Consider the following 20181-nt stretch of genomic DNA (forward strand, 5'->3'; position numbering starts at 1 on the left):
AAAATGAGTCAAATTTTTCTTCTTAGGAGATTTTGTTACTGAATTCTTTAAAATTTGCCGGAGAAAGGAATCAACAGATGAAATTCTTGGAAGATCCACATTTGAAGAAGAAGGAAGAGGTAACTAATTTTAAATTAGTGAAATTCAAGCTTCTGTTCTTTTTCTTTAAGAAATTTTGATAATTTAGAATTTTTTTATCTGATCTATTTTTTGATATATTTAGAAAAGTAACTTGTAGTGGAATGAAAGTTATCGGTTTTGACAGGACTATTATGTTACAAGATAAATAAAATGACATCTACATATAAAATACCTGAACTCTAGCAAAGCCATTTTAATACCTTCCACACTGGTCTTATGAACAAGTTATGAAAGAGATTGAATAGTATTATAGTGGAGTGATTCAGATCTAGTTCAACTCCAAAGAGGTAAATTAATGAATTAATATGAGTATCCAACATTCTCCTTTTTAACTGGGGATGGCTGAATAAGTTACAGTATGAACATGACCCTCACACAATATTGAAATTGTGTTTTTCGAGATTAGCCGTAATCTTGGAGCAGCTAGGTGGTGCAGTGGATAAAGCACTAGTCCTGAAGTCAGGAGGACCTGAGTTCAAATGTGGCCTCAGACATGTAATACTTCCTAGATGTGTGACCTTGGGCAAGTCACTTAACCCCAATTGCTGCAGGGGGGGAGGGGAGGAAGATTAGCAGTAATGTGAGCGGTAAAACCTTCTCTGTCTTCCTCCTTAACCTCTAGAGCTTTTGAAACTATCAACTATCACTAGCTTACTTGGTTTTCTACAATATTGCTGAGCTTGGATAGTTGTATTTATTTGATCATTTTCCTTTGCTGGTTAATCACTCATCTCCTGTTTCCTATATATAAGTGATCCTTAAGGTTCTGATTGGGCCTCCTTGCTTTATGCACTCCCTTTCTTAATGATCTCACCAACACCTATGGGCTCATGTATCTCTCTTCAAATGGCTCTCAGTCTTTAATTTGTGTACGTGTTTCTGCTTTTCCTTGAAGTTAACGATTATCGATTTTGTCTTTCTTGCTCCCAGTTCCTGACACAATGTAACTTATATTGTAAATGCTTAATAAATGTGCATTGATTTGAATTTGGAATGTGTCTACTGCAGAGTTAGAGAGCTCTGATCATCACTCTGTTCTTTTCAAGAGTTTTACCAAAAGATAAAGATATAGATGGCAAACATAAAACATGTTCTACAAAAGCAGGGAAAGGCTAGTTAATGCACTGAATGACAGAATTGGATTCTAAAAAGTTCTTGATAGCTAAAACAATGAGCCACATTTGATGAGGAAATTTATATTAATAAATGTAAAATTCTGAACTTAGGTTCACAAAATCCACTATACAAATTCAGACTATAAGAGACATGACTATATGGTTCATGTGAAAATATTGGACTGAAAACTTGGTATCTGTGACATGGCAGCCAAAAAAAGCTCATACAAAATTTGGAACATAAGATTTTACAAGAGTGAATGTTGAAAATGATCTTCACATGTATTTTGAAAATAAAAAGCTATTATTTAAAAAAAGGTAATTCATGGCATTTTGGATACCAATCATAATATATTATTATGAACTGAGAGAGGTTAGAAGTCTTCTGTTCTGTTCTAGACATTATGTTTTTGATAAGACATTAATAAAAAGAGCATTCCAAAAGAGGGTAATCAGGAAAGTAAGAATAATTGCAATTGTGTCATGCAATGATTAATTGAAAGAATTAGGTCTAAGGAAGAAAAAAAGCCTGGGCTGCAAATATTTCAAAACTTGTATTGTGAAAGAATTACAGTTGTTCTGCTTGGTCTTCGAGGACAGAACTAGGATTATTTAGGGAAATTCTAGGGAGGGAGATTGAAATTTAATATAAAGAAATTCCTGAAAAAATAGAACTCTTCAAAATTAGCATGGGTTATCTCAGAATGTTTTGAGTTCCTATGGGTATTTAAGTAAAGTAGGATGACAAGAGATCAAGGTTATTTTAAAGAGAATTCTTGCTTCAGGAAAGTGTTGAATTAAATGAACTCCAAGTTTCCTCAAATTTTTAATATTCTATGGCTCAAAATTTTCTCTCTTAACTTGGTGTGTGCCCTAAAATCAAGGAGCTTGTTTTGAAGTATTATGAGAATATTTAATGATGTCTTCATGTAAAAAAGTTTAGGATATTTTTTAAATGAAAGTTATGAACTTATGATTCATTGGGATTCCTTGCAGAGTGAAAAAAATTTTTGTGTGTAATTTTTTTTAATTTTTAAATTTTATATAATCATTAATATATAATTTTATTTATGTAATTTAATATTTATTTATAATAAATAATATTTATTTATGTAATTTTGTATAATCAAATCAAATAATCAAAATTATCTATTTTATGTTTTCCCCCAAATTAATTTTATTTAAAGCAATACAATAAGAAAAAAGAAAAACAGAAAAGAAATACAAAACAAAATGAAACAAAACAAAGAGAACATTGTAATTTGCCCAGCAGAACATCGGAGAGGATTCAAAACGTATAAAAACAAATACTAGTTCAAGAAAGTGTATATATTAGTAGAAGAAATTATATTCATAAGTGTCCATCTTTACTTCCTTGTAAATTAATTCTTCTATTCTCTGCTGTACACCTTTTTTATTTTATTCTTTTTTCCCCCTTTTCCTACCCCCCGCCCCCAAGCTATGGTTAAGAAAGGATATATTTATTTATACATATGTAGATAAATATACATATACATGCATACACACATATCTTTTCTATTCCTGCTGACCCTCTGCTTTAATTCTGATCTTAACTTGCCTTGCTATTATTATTTAACCTCCCCCTATCCATGTATCCCTCCTTTGTCTTCCCTTCCCCCCTCTTTCTTTATAGATTTTGGAGGGTACTATATCCTTCATAGTATATATGTTGTTTTACCTGTTTAACCCATTCCTGAAGTGAGTAGATTTTCTGAACTACAAACCCTCCTCTTCTCTCTAATGTCTTTGTGTCTGTTTTTCCTCTGTACTTCATTTGTATGACATAATTACTATTTTTATTTTAACTCTGCCCCAAACTTTCTTTTGAGCTATCTTATGTGTTTTCCACAAAGGATCATGTTGAGATAGTGATCTGTGGATTTTTTCTGTTTCTACTTTCCCCTCACATGCTATCACTCCAGGACAATTTTCTTGGATTATTTCTTGCATTATTGTGTCAGGGTACTTTTTTTGGTCACAATTTTTAGGCAATCCAATTATTCTTATATTTTCTTTTCTTGATCTGATCTCTAGATTTCTTGTTTTTCTTATAAGATGTTTCACATTCTGTTCTATTTTTTTCATTCTTTAGAGTACATTTTGTTATTTCTTGATCTTTTATAGCTCTACTGCCTTCCCCTTGCCCAATTCTAATATTCTTTCTTTTTTTTTTTTGCAAAGCAATAATATTTTTCAATTAAAGCTTTTTTAATTTTCAAAAGACATGCATGAATAATTTTTCCACATTGACCCTTGCATAGTCTTGTGTTTCAAATTTTCCCCTCTTTCCCCCAACCCCCTTCCCTAGATGGCAGGTAATCTAATATATGTTAAATAGAAAAATATGTTAAATACAATATATGCATACATATTTATACAATTAACCTGTTGCACAAGAAAAATCAGATCAAAAAGGAAAAAATGAGAAAGAAAATAAAATGCAAGCAAACAACAACAAAAAGAGTGAGAATGTTATGTTGTGGTTCACACTCAGTTCCCACAGTCCTCTCTCTGGGTATGGATGGCTCTCTTCATCACAAGATCATTGGGACTGGCCTGAATCGTCTCATTGTTGAAAAGTTCCACATTCATCAGATCAATTCTAATTTTTAAAGAGTTATTTTCGTCTTTGAAACTATTGTCTTTTTTAGTTGGTTAACTTTTTCATAATCATCTTGTTTTTCTTGAATAATTTTTGGTTATTGTTGTTGCATTTCCTCAATGTCTCTCATTTGATTTTTAAATTCTTTTTTAAGTTCTTTTATAAATTCTCTCTGGACAAGAAGCTTTTTTTTTTAAACTTCAGTGTTCTCTGAAGATGAATCTTGGTCTTCCCTGTTTCCATAGTAAATTTTTTTGGTTGGGTTCTTTCTTCTTTTTTGGTTCATATTTTTTAATGAGAGGAATTAGTGTAATCCTGGAGTGGAAGATTCCTATAGCTTCCCTTCAGCTCTCTTCTCTGACCAGGAATCCCAAACCAAGAGCTCCACTCTCTAGCCAAGTGCCCGTAGCCAGCAGAATCCCTGCCTGCCTGCCTTTGCATTCAATGGGTGTGCTGGTTCCTTCTCACCCAGGATCCTTAGCAGCACTGAGGCCTGGCATTCCCAATAAGCTGAGGTTCCCTCAGTCTTCTCAAACTCAAGACCCCAACTCCACAAACAGTCTGGAGGTGAAAGTTCCTTTGATTCCGGCTGAGGCTCCTGTCATACCCAGCTAGCCCAGGGGTCCCCACTAGGTGTTTCTGAGAAGCTAGAGGGAGGTGGTGTACTTCACACAGGTTCATCCTGGACTGGGCCTTTCTTCAGATCTTCTTAGGTTGTATTGGGAGGACCCACCCCTATTCTGCCCCAAATCATCTTGATTTTTTACCAGTTTATGTTCACTCTGAAGTACAAATTTATTCTATTTGTGGGGAAATCAGAAGAGCTTGAAATTTACCAACCTACTCCTCCATGCAAAAAAATTTTTGTGAGATCTTTGTCCCACATGCTTGCATGGAAAACTTAAGCAGTTGGTAATAGAGTTTCTAATTTTTGAAGAATGACTAACCTACTTTTTTATAACCACATACTTTATTTATCCTTTCTCCCTACTCTGGAACATATTATAATTTGTACTCATTTTCTGTGTGTTTTTTTTTATTAGAAACTGTTGATATAACTCATGCATTATCAAAGCTGACAGAACCAGCACCAGTTCCAATCCATAAGTTATCAGTTACAAATATGGTACACAGTGCAAAGAAGAAGATTAGAAAGCACAGGGGTGTTGAAGAGTCACCACTGAATAATGATGTCCTCAATGCTATTCTCTTGGTATGTGATAATTTTTTTTATTATTATGCTAACATGTAAATACATATACATTATATAACATATACACTCTTTGTGTAGTACTTATGTAGTATTTTATGATACTTATATAGTATTTATATTATTGTACTGTGTAAAACTGGTGTTTTACAATTGAGGATGATCTTCTGAGAACTTTAGTCCAGCAATAGACTAGTAGGACCTAAAAGCTTCAGTGGCTTTTAGGGAAAACTATTCATTGTTATTGCCCCTGGTGGCTCCTAAGCTCTTTTTTCTGAGAGAGGATAATGAAACTTTCACAGTATAATGTAGTTCAGTCCTCATATTTGAACAATGAGTCCAGCTAATCTGTCATGTATATTTAGTTAATGCTTAGCTTTGTTCTTTAGTGTAGACATTGAAAGGATCTCGTCAGTTCATCCAATCACAGTTGAAGTTCTTTTAAAATAATTGTTTCTTATAAGATAGAAAGTTTTCAGGTTCATTTTCTGTTCAGTTAAAATCTAAGGGGACATCCTTACTCCTCAAAAAGCACCTGATTTTCAAGCATTTTGTATGCCATTCAAGAAATAGATGTCTTTTATATGTTCAAGGCAGCTAGGTTGTAGAATACTGGACCTCGAATCAGGAAAACTGAGATTTTGCCTCAGATGTTTGCAAGGATCACTTCTGTAAGAGTATGTATACCATGCATATAACCTGTAAATAAAAGGCTATTAAATAAAAAAATAAAAAAAAGAGTATGTATAGAAGACAAATTTCTAATGTAATAGGAACTCTTTAACTTTTTAACACTCAAGTCAGGAAAGGCCAAATAGCAGGTCAGCCTATATGAATAAAAAATTGAAAGAATGGTGAATGAAATACCAAAAAAGTTGAATCTAAAAGCAGATTTTCTTCCTCTCTTTAAGTTCTTATTCCCTGATGCTGCTTGTGACAAACCATTGGATGGATTTACTTCAACAGGCAACAATAATCCTTCAATAGATAATGAAGAATATGTAAGTTAATTTGGGTACTCATTGTTAAATGAATATAAAGCATTTTTGCAACTTAGCTTTCTAGATATGTCGACTATGTAATTTTGGGAAAAGCCATTTAACTTCTGTGTGCTTAAATTTCTTCATCTGTAGAATGAAATGATGATAGAGAGGGAGCCATTGGTGTCTAGAGTTCCTTCTAGTGATAAAACTATGATATTATTATCCAGTGAAAATGCCAGGAGAGCTGCTCTCTATCCTAAATTTTTAGAATGAATTTTTATATTTTAAAATTGTCTTATACCATTCTATGAAAAAAAAATTTCATGCTTTACGTGAAATAAAAAGTCCTTTATTACATAGAATTGGTGTGGACATATTGTATAGGTGGAAAGATTTCTATAATCAGTGAAAAAATAATATCTAATTTTTGTTCAATGCTCAATTTTTTCATGTTTTAGAGTTTCTGAAATAAATGTTTCTGCACAATTATCTTTATTCTTAAACACTACAAAGTAAGTAGAAAACTTCTTAATGAAATGAGAAATGACACATCCACTTTTTCATACCTATCTATGCCTTACCTCTCTCAAGGATATATCAGATATCTATATGTCAAATATAAACTAGGTTATTCTGTATTAGTTCATAGTATATTTTGTATATGCTTTTAAAAAATATTTTTCTTTTCATTTTTACATTTAGAATCTTTACAATCAGTTCAAATCTGCACCTTCTGACAGTTTGACCTACAAACTGGCTTTGTGCCTTTGTATGATCAATTTCTACCATGGAGGGGTGAAAGGCGTGGCACATCTTTGGCAAGAATTTGTCCTTGAAATGCGCTTCAGATGGGAAAACAACTTTCTGATTCCAGGGTAAATGCTTCTGTTCCTAAGTCTATATATCTAAGCCTGATTTTTTGCTAAATTTCAGTCCTTCATTGTCAGTTCCTTGCATGATACTCGGGTGTGTCACTGACTGGCATTTTGACTTAATGTTATCCAGAAAAACTGATTATCTTCCTCCAAACCCAGACTTTCCCTTTGGACTTGCCTGTTTCTATTAATGTCATTATTTATTTTTTTCTTCTCCTCACTTCCTCTTTCCTGCCTCTCTCCTAACGTTAACCTGATTTCTATTTGTTTCCAATTCCAAATATCTTACTTCTGTTCTCTTTTTGAAACCTGTGGTTATCATCTGATTTTACGTTTTCATCACCTTTTCACTAGACTATGAAAATGGCTTCCTAATTGATTTCTATGTTTTCAGTATCTCTACTCCAATAATTACACAATAGTTTAAATAATATTTCTTAACACACAGGTCAAATCATATCATTTCTCTTCTTACAAATTTTTGGTGGTTTCTTTATTTCTTCAAAGATAAAATACAAAGTCTTTTTTGCCTAACATTTCATGGCTCTCATTTTTTCAAACTTATATTATTTTCCTTCACATGTCACATGATTAAGTTAAGGAATTTCACTTAAGATCCCAAACTTTGGGATTTTCTAGTTTGCCAGGGAGTATTGAAACCTTGTGTTTGCTTAAGTGGTATGGAGATAGGGATATAGTGAAAGTAAAATGTAACTCTTTCTGAGGTTTCAGCCTTCACTATCTCGTGTAGTTTTCTTGTCATTTAAAATTGTTTCTAGGAATTTTTTCCCTAAATATGACTAAAAATGTGTGATACCATGGAAAATTTATAATTCAATAATAATTTTTGTAAAATTATAAATTGTTATTTTTCTTTGCTCTTTCTTTAGATTAGCTAATGGAGTCCCAGACCTCAGATGTTGTTTGCTTCATCAAAAGCTTCAGGTAAATATTTTCTAACCAGTGTGTGTTAATTAGTAACTTAAATAAAAAAACACATTTTGTAAAAAATACTGTAAGGGCAGTTAGATGGCACAGTGGATAGAGTACTGGCCCTGGAGTCAGGCGGATCTGAGTTCAAATGCGACCTCAGACACTAAATACTTCCTAGCTGATTGACCCTGGGCAATTGTCTCGCAAAAACAAAAACAAAAAGATGTCATTATATAATTTATTGCTTCATGTCCCCTGTCAGTCTTGACATTATTTTCAGAATATATGGACAGGGTAGAGAGAAAATGTTTTGGAGACTGAAAGCTATACAGGTATATATTTTTAAACAAAATGTAAATGTTTTCATTTTCCCTAGATGTTAAATTGTTGCATTGAAAGGAAGAGAGCACGCGATGAAGGAAGAAAGTCCACACTTTCTGATTTTGCCTCTAGTACTTCTGCAGGAGATTTTGGGAAAGCTGGAGATTCTGGGCAGGATCATCTAAAAGAAACAGATAAGGAAAAGGGAGAGGTAGGAAAGTCTTGGGATTCCTGGAGTGACAGTGAAGAAGAATATTTTGAATGCTTAAGTGATACAGAGGAACTGAAGGGAAATGGACAAGAGAGTGGAAAGAAAGGAGGGGCCAAAGAATTGTCATGTTTGAAGCCAGAAGGACGCCTACATCAACATGGAAAACTTACATTGCTACACACAGGTGAACCTCTCTACATTCCAATAACACAGGTAGGCAATGGATCAGTCATTTTTAACTTTATTTTTTGCTTGGTTTCATGGAATATAGTAGGAAGTGATGGCTCTCTGTCTGTGTCCAAGCACTTAAAACACTTGTAAATGTTAAAGAAAGAAAGAGAGAGAGAGAGAGAGAGAGAGAGAGAGAGAGAGAGAGAGAGAAAGGAAGGAAGGAAGGAAGGAAGGAAGGAAGGAAGGAAGGAAGGAAGGAAGGAAGGAAGGAAGGAAGGAAGGAAGGAAGGAAGGAAGGAAGGAAGGAAGGAAGGAAGGAAGGGAGGGAGGGAGGGAGGGAGGGAGGGAGGGAAGGAGGGAAGGGAAGGGAAGGGAAGGGAAGGGAAGGGAAGGAAGGAAGGGAAGGAAGGAAATTTCTTTTTGAATAATATGTGTAGGCTAAAAAAAAGAAAATAAATTTAAAGCATTTATCTTAAAGGTCCAATCCATATTTGGAACAAGTGAGAAATTCCTAATATATTGCTAAATTAAGGTATCAGGTAAAAGGTAATGGAAAAGGAAAAGAAATATGGAAATTGTTGAGAGACCTTCCAATCTATGATCAAAGTTCAGCCTAATTCAGAATATAGCTATAAGCCATTTTAGAATTTTAGTAAGAGAAATGATGTGAATCTTTAACAAAAATGATTCTTGTTTCTTTTTTGGAGCAGAAGAAACTAATGTGGTGGCTGTGAGATAGTTAGAGCTTGGAATAAAGATGTGAAAATGTAAAGAACTGGGTAGTTGATTGGATAATGAAGGTCTTGAGATTGTGGTTGTAATATAGAAAAGTATGACTTTTAACTAAGATGTCTTTTCTCAATAAGAATTTTAAAAATAACTTTAAAGAGTTAATAACTCTGTGCCAAACAACAGTTCATGTACATCTATCAATTCTTTACAACTACAGTCATATTAAGTACTACTATAAATATTTTGATGATTTCCTGAGCTAATAACCATACATCACCATACATCCCTTTTGGATATTTTAGGTTCGATATATCCAAAAAAAGAGAATTCATTTTCTTTTCCACTTTCTCTGTTGCCTCAGATTTCCTTAAAGACTAAGCTCAATCCTGCTTTCTACAGAAGGCCTTTTCCTCCAAATGCTAGTGTCTTCCTCTTTTAAATTATCTTCTATCTGCTCTCTTTATATTTGCCATGTTCTCCTTTCCATTTGAACCTTTATTCAGAATAAATTTAAAAGTACCCATATCCAGTACAGAAATCCTTTCCAATAGCATATTCAGTATTACATAGTAGTATTTTTCACCTCTGTGCCATGAGGGAGGGAAGGAGGTTTTGTTATCTTTTTTCAAGGACTTTATTATTTTTTTTTTCTTTACTCAAATTTTGCTTCCTTTTGGTGATCTTATTTACATTGTTTATGTCCTCTTACATATGATTTGATTCTGCTTATTTTAGTCTGCATCATTTCATATATATTTCTCAAGCTTCTTTGAATTCCTCATATTTGTTATTTCTCAGTAAACAATAAAAAGTCATTTGCATTTGGTGACTCCAAGTATTTGACTGTGCCATGACTGAAAGCTATACAGCTATATATTTTTAAATAAAATGTAAATGTTTCCATTTTCCCTAGATGTTAAATTGTTGTATTGAAAGGAAGAGAGCACGCAATGAAGTAAGAAAGTCCACACTTTCTGATTTTGCCTCTAGTACTTCTGCAGGAGATTTTGGGAAAGCTGGAGATTCTGGGCAGGATCATCTAAAAGAAACAGATAAGGAAAAGGGAGACCCTTGAGTGATCAGGCTGAAAGATTGAGTGAGACTCAATTAACCTCAGTAAGAGAAACAACAAGGCAGATTTCACAGCTCTCTTGCCATCTTGGCACAAAACTGGGTGTCCAAGTTTTATATTTAATCCTGATTTTTAGCTAAGGCCCAATGTGAAATTCTTTAGTGTAAGAATGCTAACATGTACATGGAAATAGTGTGATAAGGGTTTTTAGGTGCCAGTGTGGGGTCAGGGAATGTAGAGACAAGAAGTTTAATAAAGTCAACAAGCATTTGTTAAGCATATACCTATGTGTCAGGCACTGTGCTAAGCACAAAGAAAGGCAAAAAAAAAAAAGTCCCTGCTTTCAAGGAGTTAATTGTCTAATGGGGAATCAACAACAACAAAAATTATGTATAAGCAAGATATATACAGGACAAATTGGAGGTCATTACAAGAGAAAATGCTAATGGTGAATTGGGAAAGGCTTCTTGCAGAAAGTGTGATTTTAGTAGGGGCTTGAAGAAAGAGGGAAACTAGGAATCAGAGATGAACAGGGAAAGGGATTCCAGGTAGGAACTTCCATTGAAAATGCACAGAATCAATCAATAGAAGGCTTGTGCAAGGAACAGCCAAGGAGGCACAGAGTAGAGGGAAACGGGATGTGGAATAAGGTGTAAGGAGACTAGAAAGGCTGAAGGAGTCTAGGTGTGAAGACCTTGGAATGCCAAATAATATTAATAACAGTAACTATTGTTAACCCACATTAAAGTCTGCAAAATGTTCTTTAACTCATTTGAAAATAAAGGGTTTTTAAAACTTGATCAGGATGGTTAGGAAGCTACTGGAATTTATTGAATAGGAGGGTAACCTGCATTTTAGGAAGATCATCTTGGCACCTGAAGATTATGGACTGATGTAGAGAGAGATTTGACGTAGAGAAACAGATTGGGCCTGCCCCAGAGAGGAATCAGTGTCAGAGCAGAGAAGAGAGCATATTTGAGAGGTATTACAAAGGTAGAATTAGAGGTAGTGAATGAGAGTGATGAGTAGGGCTGGTAGCTGAGTTGTGAGCCTGGGTGTCTGGGAAAATTTGGTGGTGCTTTCCATAGTAACAGGAATATTAGGAAGAAGGGAAAGTTTGAGGGAAAGGGGAGAGAGAAAGAGTTTGCTTTTGGGCACATCTGGTTCAGGATGTCTAGAAGGCTGTTGGGAATAAGGGCCTAATAATGGTGAGGAGAGAGGGTTGGGCTATAGAAGTAGGGGGGAGATGATGATTGAATTTTGGGAGCTGATGAGATTACCAAGTGAAGTAGTACAGATGGAGAAGGGCATCCAGAACAGAACCCTGGGGGGACATCCATGATTCGCAGGAACAAATGACATGGATGAAACTCTATTAAAGGAAACTGAGAAGTGGTCTGACAATAGGAAGAGAATCAGGGTAGAGCTGCTGGAACCCGAGAAAGAAGCAAGTGCCAAGGAAAAGAGGCTGATCAGGAGATGTAGAAGAATGAGGACTGAGAAAAGACCAATGAGTGGGCTGGAGCCAAGGTGGAGGGGGAAAGGCAGGAATTTGCTGCGGTCTCCCCCAAACTACTCCAAATTCTTTTAAATAATGACTCTAGGCAAATTTTAGAGCATCAGAACACCCAAAAAGATGGAGCAGAACATTTTCTATCCAAAGGTGTCTTGGAAGCTCAGCAAAAAAGTCTGTGATAGCAGCGGGGAGTCCAGTGTTCAGTCCCGACCTGGCCTGGACCGACTTCTGAATCAGCAGCAGTCCTGGTGGCTTCCAGACCACTCAGCCTGGGGATACCAAATTGGAGCTAGATGGTCAGCAGGGAAGTCTGTAGGAACAGAGCAGGAGTACAGCGTGCAGCCCTGGCCCAGGTCAGAGGAGCCTCAGCCCCAGAGTTCCAGTTGGGAATGGACCCTGCTCACAGCTCCAGGGCAGAAGAGAGAGCTCATAGTTGGGTGTCCAGAAGGATCTCTGAGGAATGTGGCACAAACCCCTGCAGCCTGGGGCAGGGCCCCCCTCTTCCCTGGAAACAGAGCCCTCCTTTAACAAAGAGTTAGAAGCAGAATAATAGACTGGGGAAATGAGCAGACAACAGAAAAAGTTTCTTACCACTGAAAGTTACTATGGTGACAAGGAAGATCAAAATATACTCAGAAGAAGGTAACAAAGTCAAAGCTTCTGCATCCAAAGCCTCCAGAAAAAATGAGAATTGGGCTTCGGCCATAGGAACTCAAAGGGGACTTTTAAAATCAAGTAAGAGAGATGGCCAATGGATTTGTCCATTAAGAGGTCATTGGTACTTTGGAGACAGATGACTAATGATCTCAGAAGCCCCAGTTAAGAAGAGTATGAGGCACTGATTGTAGACTAGAATTCTCAAGGAGGTTAGTCACCAAAGGTAGGAGAGATATGGAGCAAGAGGGATCAAGTGAAGGTTTTTGTAAGGAGGTAAGGAGATGTGGGCAGGCTTGTTATCACTAGGAAGATAAACTAGTATGCAGGAAGAGATTAAAGATTAATGAGAGAACAGAGATCATAGAGGATCTAATCAGCTCTAAAAGATGACGAGCATGTCAAGAGTTTATCTCTGTAATGGCAGTGAAGAAAAAGAGATACAGAAAGCCTCCAAGTGATCTGAGAATAGGAAGGGAGATAAGAGAGGGCTGTGCAAGTTTCTCAGTTGAGAGACTAGGGGTCAGAAGAGCCTTGAAAAGTTTAAGGAAAGAAAAAAGTCTGGAGAAAGACATGGTGGTGAGTAGAATAGTGAATCAGTTAGGTTGATGGTAAAGAATTGCCTTCTTGTAGTGAAGACCTGGTTAAGGTTTTATAACATAAATTTGTAGTTGACCTAGTAACATTAATTCAGCATGTGACTAAAAAGTAAAGTAAGGAGATTGTAGGAGTAATCCAAGGAAAGGGCTTGTCAGGGCAAAATCATCAAAAGAGTTAGGGGTCAAATGACTCAAAAGAAGAGTAAGTTAAACTGATTCATCAAGGAGTTAAAATGGAGAAGGGAGGAAGAAAGGAGATGATATGGGAAGGAATTAAGGGGGAGGAGGAATAGGAAGTTATGGTGCAGTCAGAGAATATGAGGAAGCTGGCAAAGGAATAAGCAAAAAGAATGACAACAAACCATGATCAGATAAGGTATTTTTACATTTAGTGAACATGGAAGTTGAGTGAGAAATGGAACATTTATAGGTGACAACAAGTCAAACACAAATTTTATTTGACTTGATTGAAGATAGTATTGTAAGTTTTTAAATTCTTAAATTTTTATTTCCTGCCAGAAATTTGTAAATCGTGGCTTATGCTTATTATGCTATTCCTGCCTTTCCAGTCTTCTTTCCCTTTATTATAAACCTTCACATTGAATATTCAAGCCATATTGGTTTCTTTGCTGTATGATACTTCACTGTCTCATTTCTATAACTTTGCACTGATTGTTTCTCATGGCAGAAATATACTTCTTCATCATCTCTTTTTCCTAATACCTAGTTTCAGATACCTACTTCTATTTCCCCATTTACCAGTCCCTGGTATCCCCTTGATTTGCAAGTACTATCTTTTCATAAAATTTTTTCTGATCCCCTCAGCTGCTAGGATTCCTCCCAAAACAAGCTTTTCCTTTTTTGTATATTATTTATATATATTCATATGTGTGTTTAAGCATTTTGAAAGAAGGAACTGTTTTTACTTTTGTCTCTATATACACATTACTTAGTTCAGTGCACAGACTTAGCCCTTAATAAGTGTTTGTTGATCATCCCATAATAGAAATTTCAACATATTTATGCCTAAAAGACAGAGCAGATAGGTTGTGGTAATTCTTTAGATTTGTGCATCTTGCATCTTTCAGTTCCAGGACTTAAATGAATTGACTCTCAATGAATCTTCCTAAATGCCTCTGAACAATGTAGAAATTTCTGTTGTCAGGTAACCTTCTTAATGACTATGGCATTATTCTTTTTTCCATCAAATTTGCTTTAGCTGTTTTTTGTTTGTGCTTAGGAAGTACTTAATTTTTCTCTCACCTTAAAAGCAAACAAAAACTTTCTCTTGGGAACATCAATTATAATATTCTTGAACTAAAACAGACTCATCTTCTGACATCAGATCCTACTTATTTGGGGGCTTTTAACTGGGGGAAGAGCCATTTGCCTTTATGCAGATATATATGTGTATTTATTTCACTCTTTTAAAACATTTATCTTTTAGTTGATCATATTAGGAATTATTTGCATTAGTCTAATCTAGATTAGTCATGCCCAATTACATTTTACTTTAGCTTTTTCATCTTAACAGGCAGCAAAATGTTTGCCTCTGGACATGACTTTTCCTACCTTTTAAATGCAGATATCCTTAGAGTAGACCTCCAGATCTTATTTGGAGAGTTAAAATTACATTTACCCTTATGTCTAGTTTGTTGTTTTTGAAGACAGTTTAAAAAAGCTTTCATCTCTTTTACTTCTGTTAGAAATTCAATCTTGCTAGAGGTAAAATAATTGTCTTTATTCTATTTTTATGATCCTCTTCCAAAGGGAGTGCTCTGTAGAGGGAAACTGTTTGCAATTCTGCCCTTTTGTACTTCCCAGGAACCAGCCCCTATGACAGAAGATCTGCTAGAAGAGCAGTCTGAGGTCCTGGCTAAATTGGGGACATCTGCAGAAGGTGCTCACCTCCGGGCCCGCATGCAGAGCGCCTGTTTGCTCTCAGATATGGAGTCTTTTAAGGTACACCCCATGAGTAGCATTCTGTGGACTATTTTCAGCATTTCCTGGATGAAGCTGTAAAAGTCAGCCCCTTCGAAGCAACCCAAAAGCTTGAATAGTTATGTTATTTTTCTGGGGGACTTTGATTTTATTTGTAACTCTACCCTGCCTCCTCAAAGGACACATTCAAATCTGTTTCAGAATTATTACAAAAAGAACTATACCACACTTTAAATAATTACTTGAAAGTTAAGAATGAAAACATTTTAATATGTGAATCTAGCAATTTCCTCTTTTCTTTTGTGCAGAAAAAAGTATACTACTTCCAAATAAACTCTGTAGTTCTGTTCATATTAAATATATAAAAATGTCATTTCAAACTACATATCTGAATTTTTTAAATATTTTACTAAATTTTTAAAATTTACAAATTTAATTTGCAGATTTAAAATTTAATTTACAAATTTTAATTAAACATTTAAAATTACTGTACTTTTAAAAAGTACAGTATATACTTAAGGAATAAAAGAGGAGTTCGGTGAACTGAGTTAAAGCCTAGGACAGATAATGTTATTGTTGGAAGAGACAAATCTGAGCCATTTCATAGATGAAGAAATGGAGGCCCAGAGAGGTAAAAGGGTTTGTTTGTGGCCACGTACCCAGAAAGTACCAGAGCCATAACTGAAGCCCAGAATTCCTCATTCCAAACAGTGCTGTGTATACTATCACATACAGATGCCTATTAGGAATGATCCTGGACAACTGTCTATCATTCAACAACTTATCTGTAATAGAGGTTTATTGTTGCTATGACTCTAACTACATCCTCTAGAAGCCCCTTTTTATTGGCTCCCAGGATCCCTATGCAGGTAACATGCTCCCATTTGTTTCCATATCCTCACTAGAGGAGTCCTTAAACTGAAGGGAAAACTAAACAAAGGACCTTTGAGACAAATGCAGATGAACAAGGGTAAATGAGCCATTTTGGATTCTTCTAATAGCAGACCACTTTTACATTGTGAGTGATTGTATTTTATTTTTGGTTTTGGTTTTTACCTTCTTGGAACTTTTCAACTAATGATTTGGGTGCAAAGCTATTTGCTATTATAAGTATTTCAGTGAGCATTTCTAAACAGGAAGAATGAAACAGAATGGTAGCAGGAGGAAAATAACAAAAAACGGTGATATTTGCAGCTTAATTCTCAAGTTTTAATATATTGATACAAATTTTATCAAAAAATGCCTTGATGCTTTAATATCGCACTTTGTTATCAATAGATTTGGTAGTTTTATCTTATTTTTAAAATGACATGTCCTCTCTTCATCTTCAGGCTCAAAACTGGACTTATTTTAAGATTTCTAATATATCTAATTATTAATTCTTTATCCCATGGAATAAGCTTTTTAATAGTCAGTTTGGTTTCCTTAAACTTGAGGAATTATAGTCCGGTTTTATTTCACTCCCAGAACAATTTATATGAATGGGGATTGGGTATATAAAGTTTCAGGTTTTGATGGCAGGATAAAATAATTTTGAAAGCCAAAATTTATTGTACTACCAATTTTGGCTTATTCTGAAGGGAAAAATTCCTACTTTGTATTATTATTCTGTGATTTTCTATATTTCAGAATTTATTTAACTTAAATATATTTAATGTTTTTTTTTCCTAATCAGTGATAGATTATAATTTTAAATTGAGTTTATCTAATACAGATTCTTAATCATTTTCAGTTTATGTCAAGTTGTGATTTCTGAAATTGTCAAATAAAAAATTTCCCTTTTTTCTTCCTCCTTCCCTCCCTCGCTTCCTTTTTTCCTTCCTTATTTCTCCCTTCCTCCTTTCCTTCCTTCTTTCTTTGTTTCCTTTTTTTTTTTTTTTTTTTTGGTAATACTAGGATAGCACAAACAGAACTTAATAGTTTTAGCACCTGACTTTATTCTAGGTAAAAAAAATCCAATTTATCTTATATATTGAAATGGTATAAATAATGAACAGGCTCTTGGTGAAAGAGCTTTTTTTTGCAAAATCAGTATCAGTGACTTGGTTTTAAATTTTGATTGTGTAGATTTTTTTAAAAAAATATTTTTTGGGGGCTGGGTTTCATTTTAGGCAGCCAATCCTGGTTGCTTTTTGGAGGATTTTGTAAGGTGGTATTCACCTCGGGATTATGTTGAAGAGGAAGTGGTTGATGAAAAAGGCAATGTGATCCTCAAAGGAGAGTTGAGTGCCCGAATGAAGATTCCTAGCAATATGTGGGTGGAGGCCTGGGAAACAGCTAAGCCAGTTCCAGCTCGAAGGCAGAGGAGACTATTTGATGACACTCGGGAGGCAGAAAAGGTAATTGATGATAAAATCTATTTTTTCAGAATATTAAGATGATTTTTGCAGTATTTGAATGCCAACTTGGTATACTGTCATGAGAATTTGAGAACACTTGAATCAAAGTGTCAAATTCCAACAAATTTCCCGACTCACCCCACCAAAGTAGCTCTTTTAAGAATATAAAGTGGGTTTTTCCCTCTTTATTTTTACCTTTGGAATGTTAAGTATAAAAATTAATTGCAAACTGATCAAATGATAAGGGATACATTTGATATGAAGTATTCATGCCATTAAGACAAGGTTTGGCTTTTCATTTATCTTTATGGCTTTATTGTAGTGTTAGAAATAGCTACTTCTCATCTCACAATTTAGGGTTAAAAAAAAAAAAAGAATGGCCATTTTTTTTTATTTGTTTGTTTTGATCTTTCGGGGACATATATGTGCCACATCTTTAGGCTGGAAACCTTTTTGGAATATTCATACTTTTAAATTTTTAAATTTTGGTTTACAGGAAGAATATGAGTTAGCCATTTGTGAAATGAGTTTTTGATATTCCTTTACTAAGGAATTTATTGTTTTGTATACCATGAACACAAATAGGGAAAAGCTGCCTGTACCCTCCAACCATAGCAATATTCACTTTGAATATTCTCTCCAGGTACTGCACTACTTGGCAGTCCAAAAACCTGCAGATCTTGCAAGGCATCTCTTACCTTGTGTGATTCATGCAGCTGTACTCAAAGTAAAGGAGGAAGGTAAATCACTCATTTGATTGATTATTTGCTCATTTTTCAAAATTAAGATATATTTTTAACTTATTTAATAAATAATTGGTGTGGTGTTTTTAATGACAGAAACTCTGGAAAACATTTCTTCAGTTAAGAAAATCATAAAACAGATAATATCCCATTCCAGTAAAGTTTTACGATTCCCTAATCCAGAAGACAAGAAATTGGAGGTAAGTTCCTCATGTAGTCATATGTCCTTTCCAAATGTCTTTCTTGCTTTCTTGTAATTGTTAATAGTATTTTTTTCCAATTACATATAAAGACAAATTGAAACATTCATTTTTTAAAAAAATTTTGAGTTCCAAATTTTCTCCTTCCCTCATGTCCTCCCTCCCTGAGTAAGCAATTTGATGTAGATTATATATGTATAGTCATATAGAACCTATTTTCATATTAGTCATTTTGTTAAAGAAGAAATAGACCAAAAGCAAAAAAAAAACCACCAAAAAAAAAGAAAAAGAAAGAAAAATACTTCTGATACTTCAAACTGCATTCAGGCACTATCAGTTCTTTTTCTGGATGTGGATAGCAATTTTCATCATGAGTCCTTTGGAATTGTCTTGGATCACTGTAATAGTAAAGAGAATAGTAAAATCATTCACACTTGTGCATCATACAGTATTGCTATTACTATGTACAATGTTCTCTTGGTTCTACTCACTTCACTTTGAAGTAAGTCTTTACATGTTTTTCTGAAATCTGCCTGCTTGTAATTTCTTATTGCACAGTAATATTCCATTTCATTTGTATTCCACAGCATGTTCATCCATTCTTTAGTTGATGGGCATACCTTCAATTTCCAGTTCTTTACTACCAAAAAAAAGAGCTGCTATAAATATTTTTGTACAAATAGGTCCTTCTCCCCTCCCTCACCTTTAAAAAAAAATCTCTTTGGAATACAGACTTAGTAGTAGAATTGCTGGATCAAAGAGTATGCCCTTGGGCATAGTTTCAAAGGTGGCTCTCCAGTATGGTTGGAGTTCATAATATAGTAATTTTTAAAAAAAGTTTTTGCTTCTTGTTTTGTTCCTGTGTATGGATTTCTTTTTTCAAATGTATAGGAAATCATCCATCAGATTACTAATGTGGAGGCTACTATTGCAAGAGCACGTTCATTGAAAGCCAAGTTTGGAACCGAGAAATGTGAACAAGAAGAGCAAAGGGAAGATCTAGAAAGGTAAGGACTGCATGGCTTCTCTGGGTTACATACAACTGCTGATGGTGAAAGCAACATTTCTGTGAATTCTCCAGTGGATGGAGTCATGTGGTGAAAATGTTGAGAAGATGGCAGGTTCCTGTTTCTAGCTCAGCTGCTAACAAGCTTTGTGTCTTTGGGTCAATCACTCTGTGGCTCTGCGCATGTATCTGTAAAATGAAGGAATTTAGATTAGATTCTAGGGTTCTTTCTATCTTTACTATTCTATGAGTCTATGAAAGATTATTTGAAAATATGGCAATATTAGTAGACTATTCTGGCCAAGAACTAGGAACTCTTGTGAATACAGAGATTTTATGGGGATTTCTCTTGGGCATAGATGTTGAACCAGCTGGCCCTGTTTGAAAGTTACCTCAAACTCAAATTCTGTGATTTTGAGCATTTGATAAAGCTTTACATCTGTTCCTGGCTTGAGTTTATCTTAAGATTTTTGTTGAATGAAATTTAGCAAACCACCTTGCCCTTGATAGCTTTCTTGTCAGTAAAAAGAGTAGGTTCCTATCAAATGATTCATCTCCAAACAGCAGTATGTGAATTAGTGAGCAGATGGTGCGTGTCTGGTGGTTCTGTGCCTCTGACTCTTCATTAGTTCCACCATACATTATCTGTGATATATTTTTGGGAGCACAGTGACACATGCATATAATGGTGCAATTTACAATTGAGACTTTGTCCAACAAGAAATGTAAAAAAAAATCCCACAAAACTCCTTCTGAGAAAAAGCATGTGAACTGGAGAGATGAAGCTTTTCTTTTC

At 34.8% G+C, this 20181-nt stretch overlaps 1 protein-coding gene across 4 annotated transcripts in view; it reads left to right on the top strand.

Annotated features, from left to right (window-relative positions):
- RAB3GAP1 (RAB3 GTPase activating protein catalytic subunit 1) overlaps nt 1–20181 on the top strand; it is a 95430-nt gene that overhangs the window by 69957 nt on the left and 5292 nt on the right. For all 4 annotated transcript variants that reach the window (XM_031960002.1, XM_003763817.4, XM_031960000.1 and 1 more), the window contains exons 12-22: nt 27–119; nt 4923–5092; nt 6001–6090; nt 6775–6947; nt 7838–7892; nt 8257–8625; nt 14981–15118; nt 17209–17436; nt 18080–18176; nt 18276–18379; nt 19271–19386. In XM_031960002.1, the coding sequence (XP_031815862.1) occupies nt 27–119; nt 4923–5092; nt 6001–6090; nt 6775–6947; nt 7838–7892; nt 8257–8625; nt 14981–15118; nt 17209–17436; nt 18080–18176; nt 18276–18379; nt 19271–19386 (1633 nt within the window). The remainder of the gene's footprint in view (nt 1–26; nt 120–4922; nt 5093–6000; nt 6091–6774; nt 6948–7837; nt 7893–8256; nt 8626–14980; nt 15119–17208; nt 17437–18079; nt 18177–18275; nt 18380–19270; nt 19387–20181) is intronic.

The sequence above is a fragment of the Sarcophilus harrisii genome, chromosome 3, assembly GCF_902635505.1.
Source record: "Sarcophilus harrisii chromosome 3, mSarHar1.11, whole genome shotgun sequence".
Classification (NCBI taxonomy): Eukaryota; Metazoa; Chordata; class Mammalia; order Dasyuromorphia; family Dasyuridae; genus Sarcophilus; species Sarcophilus harrisii.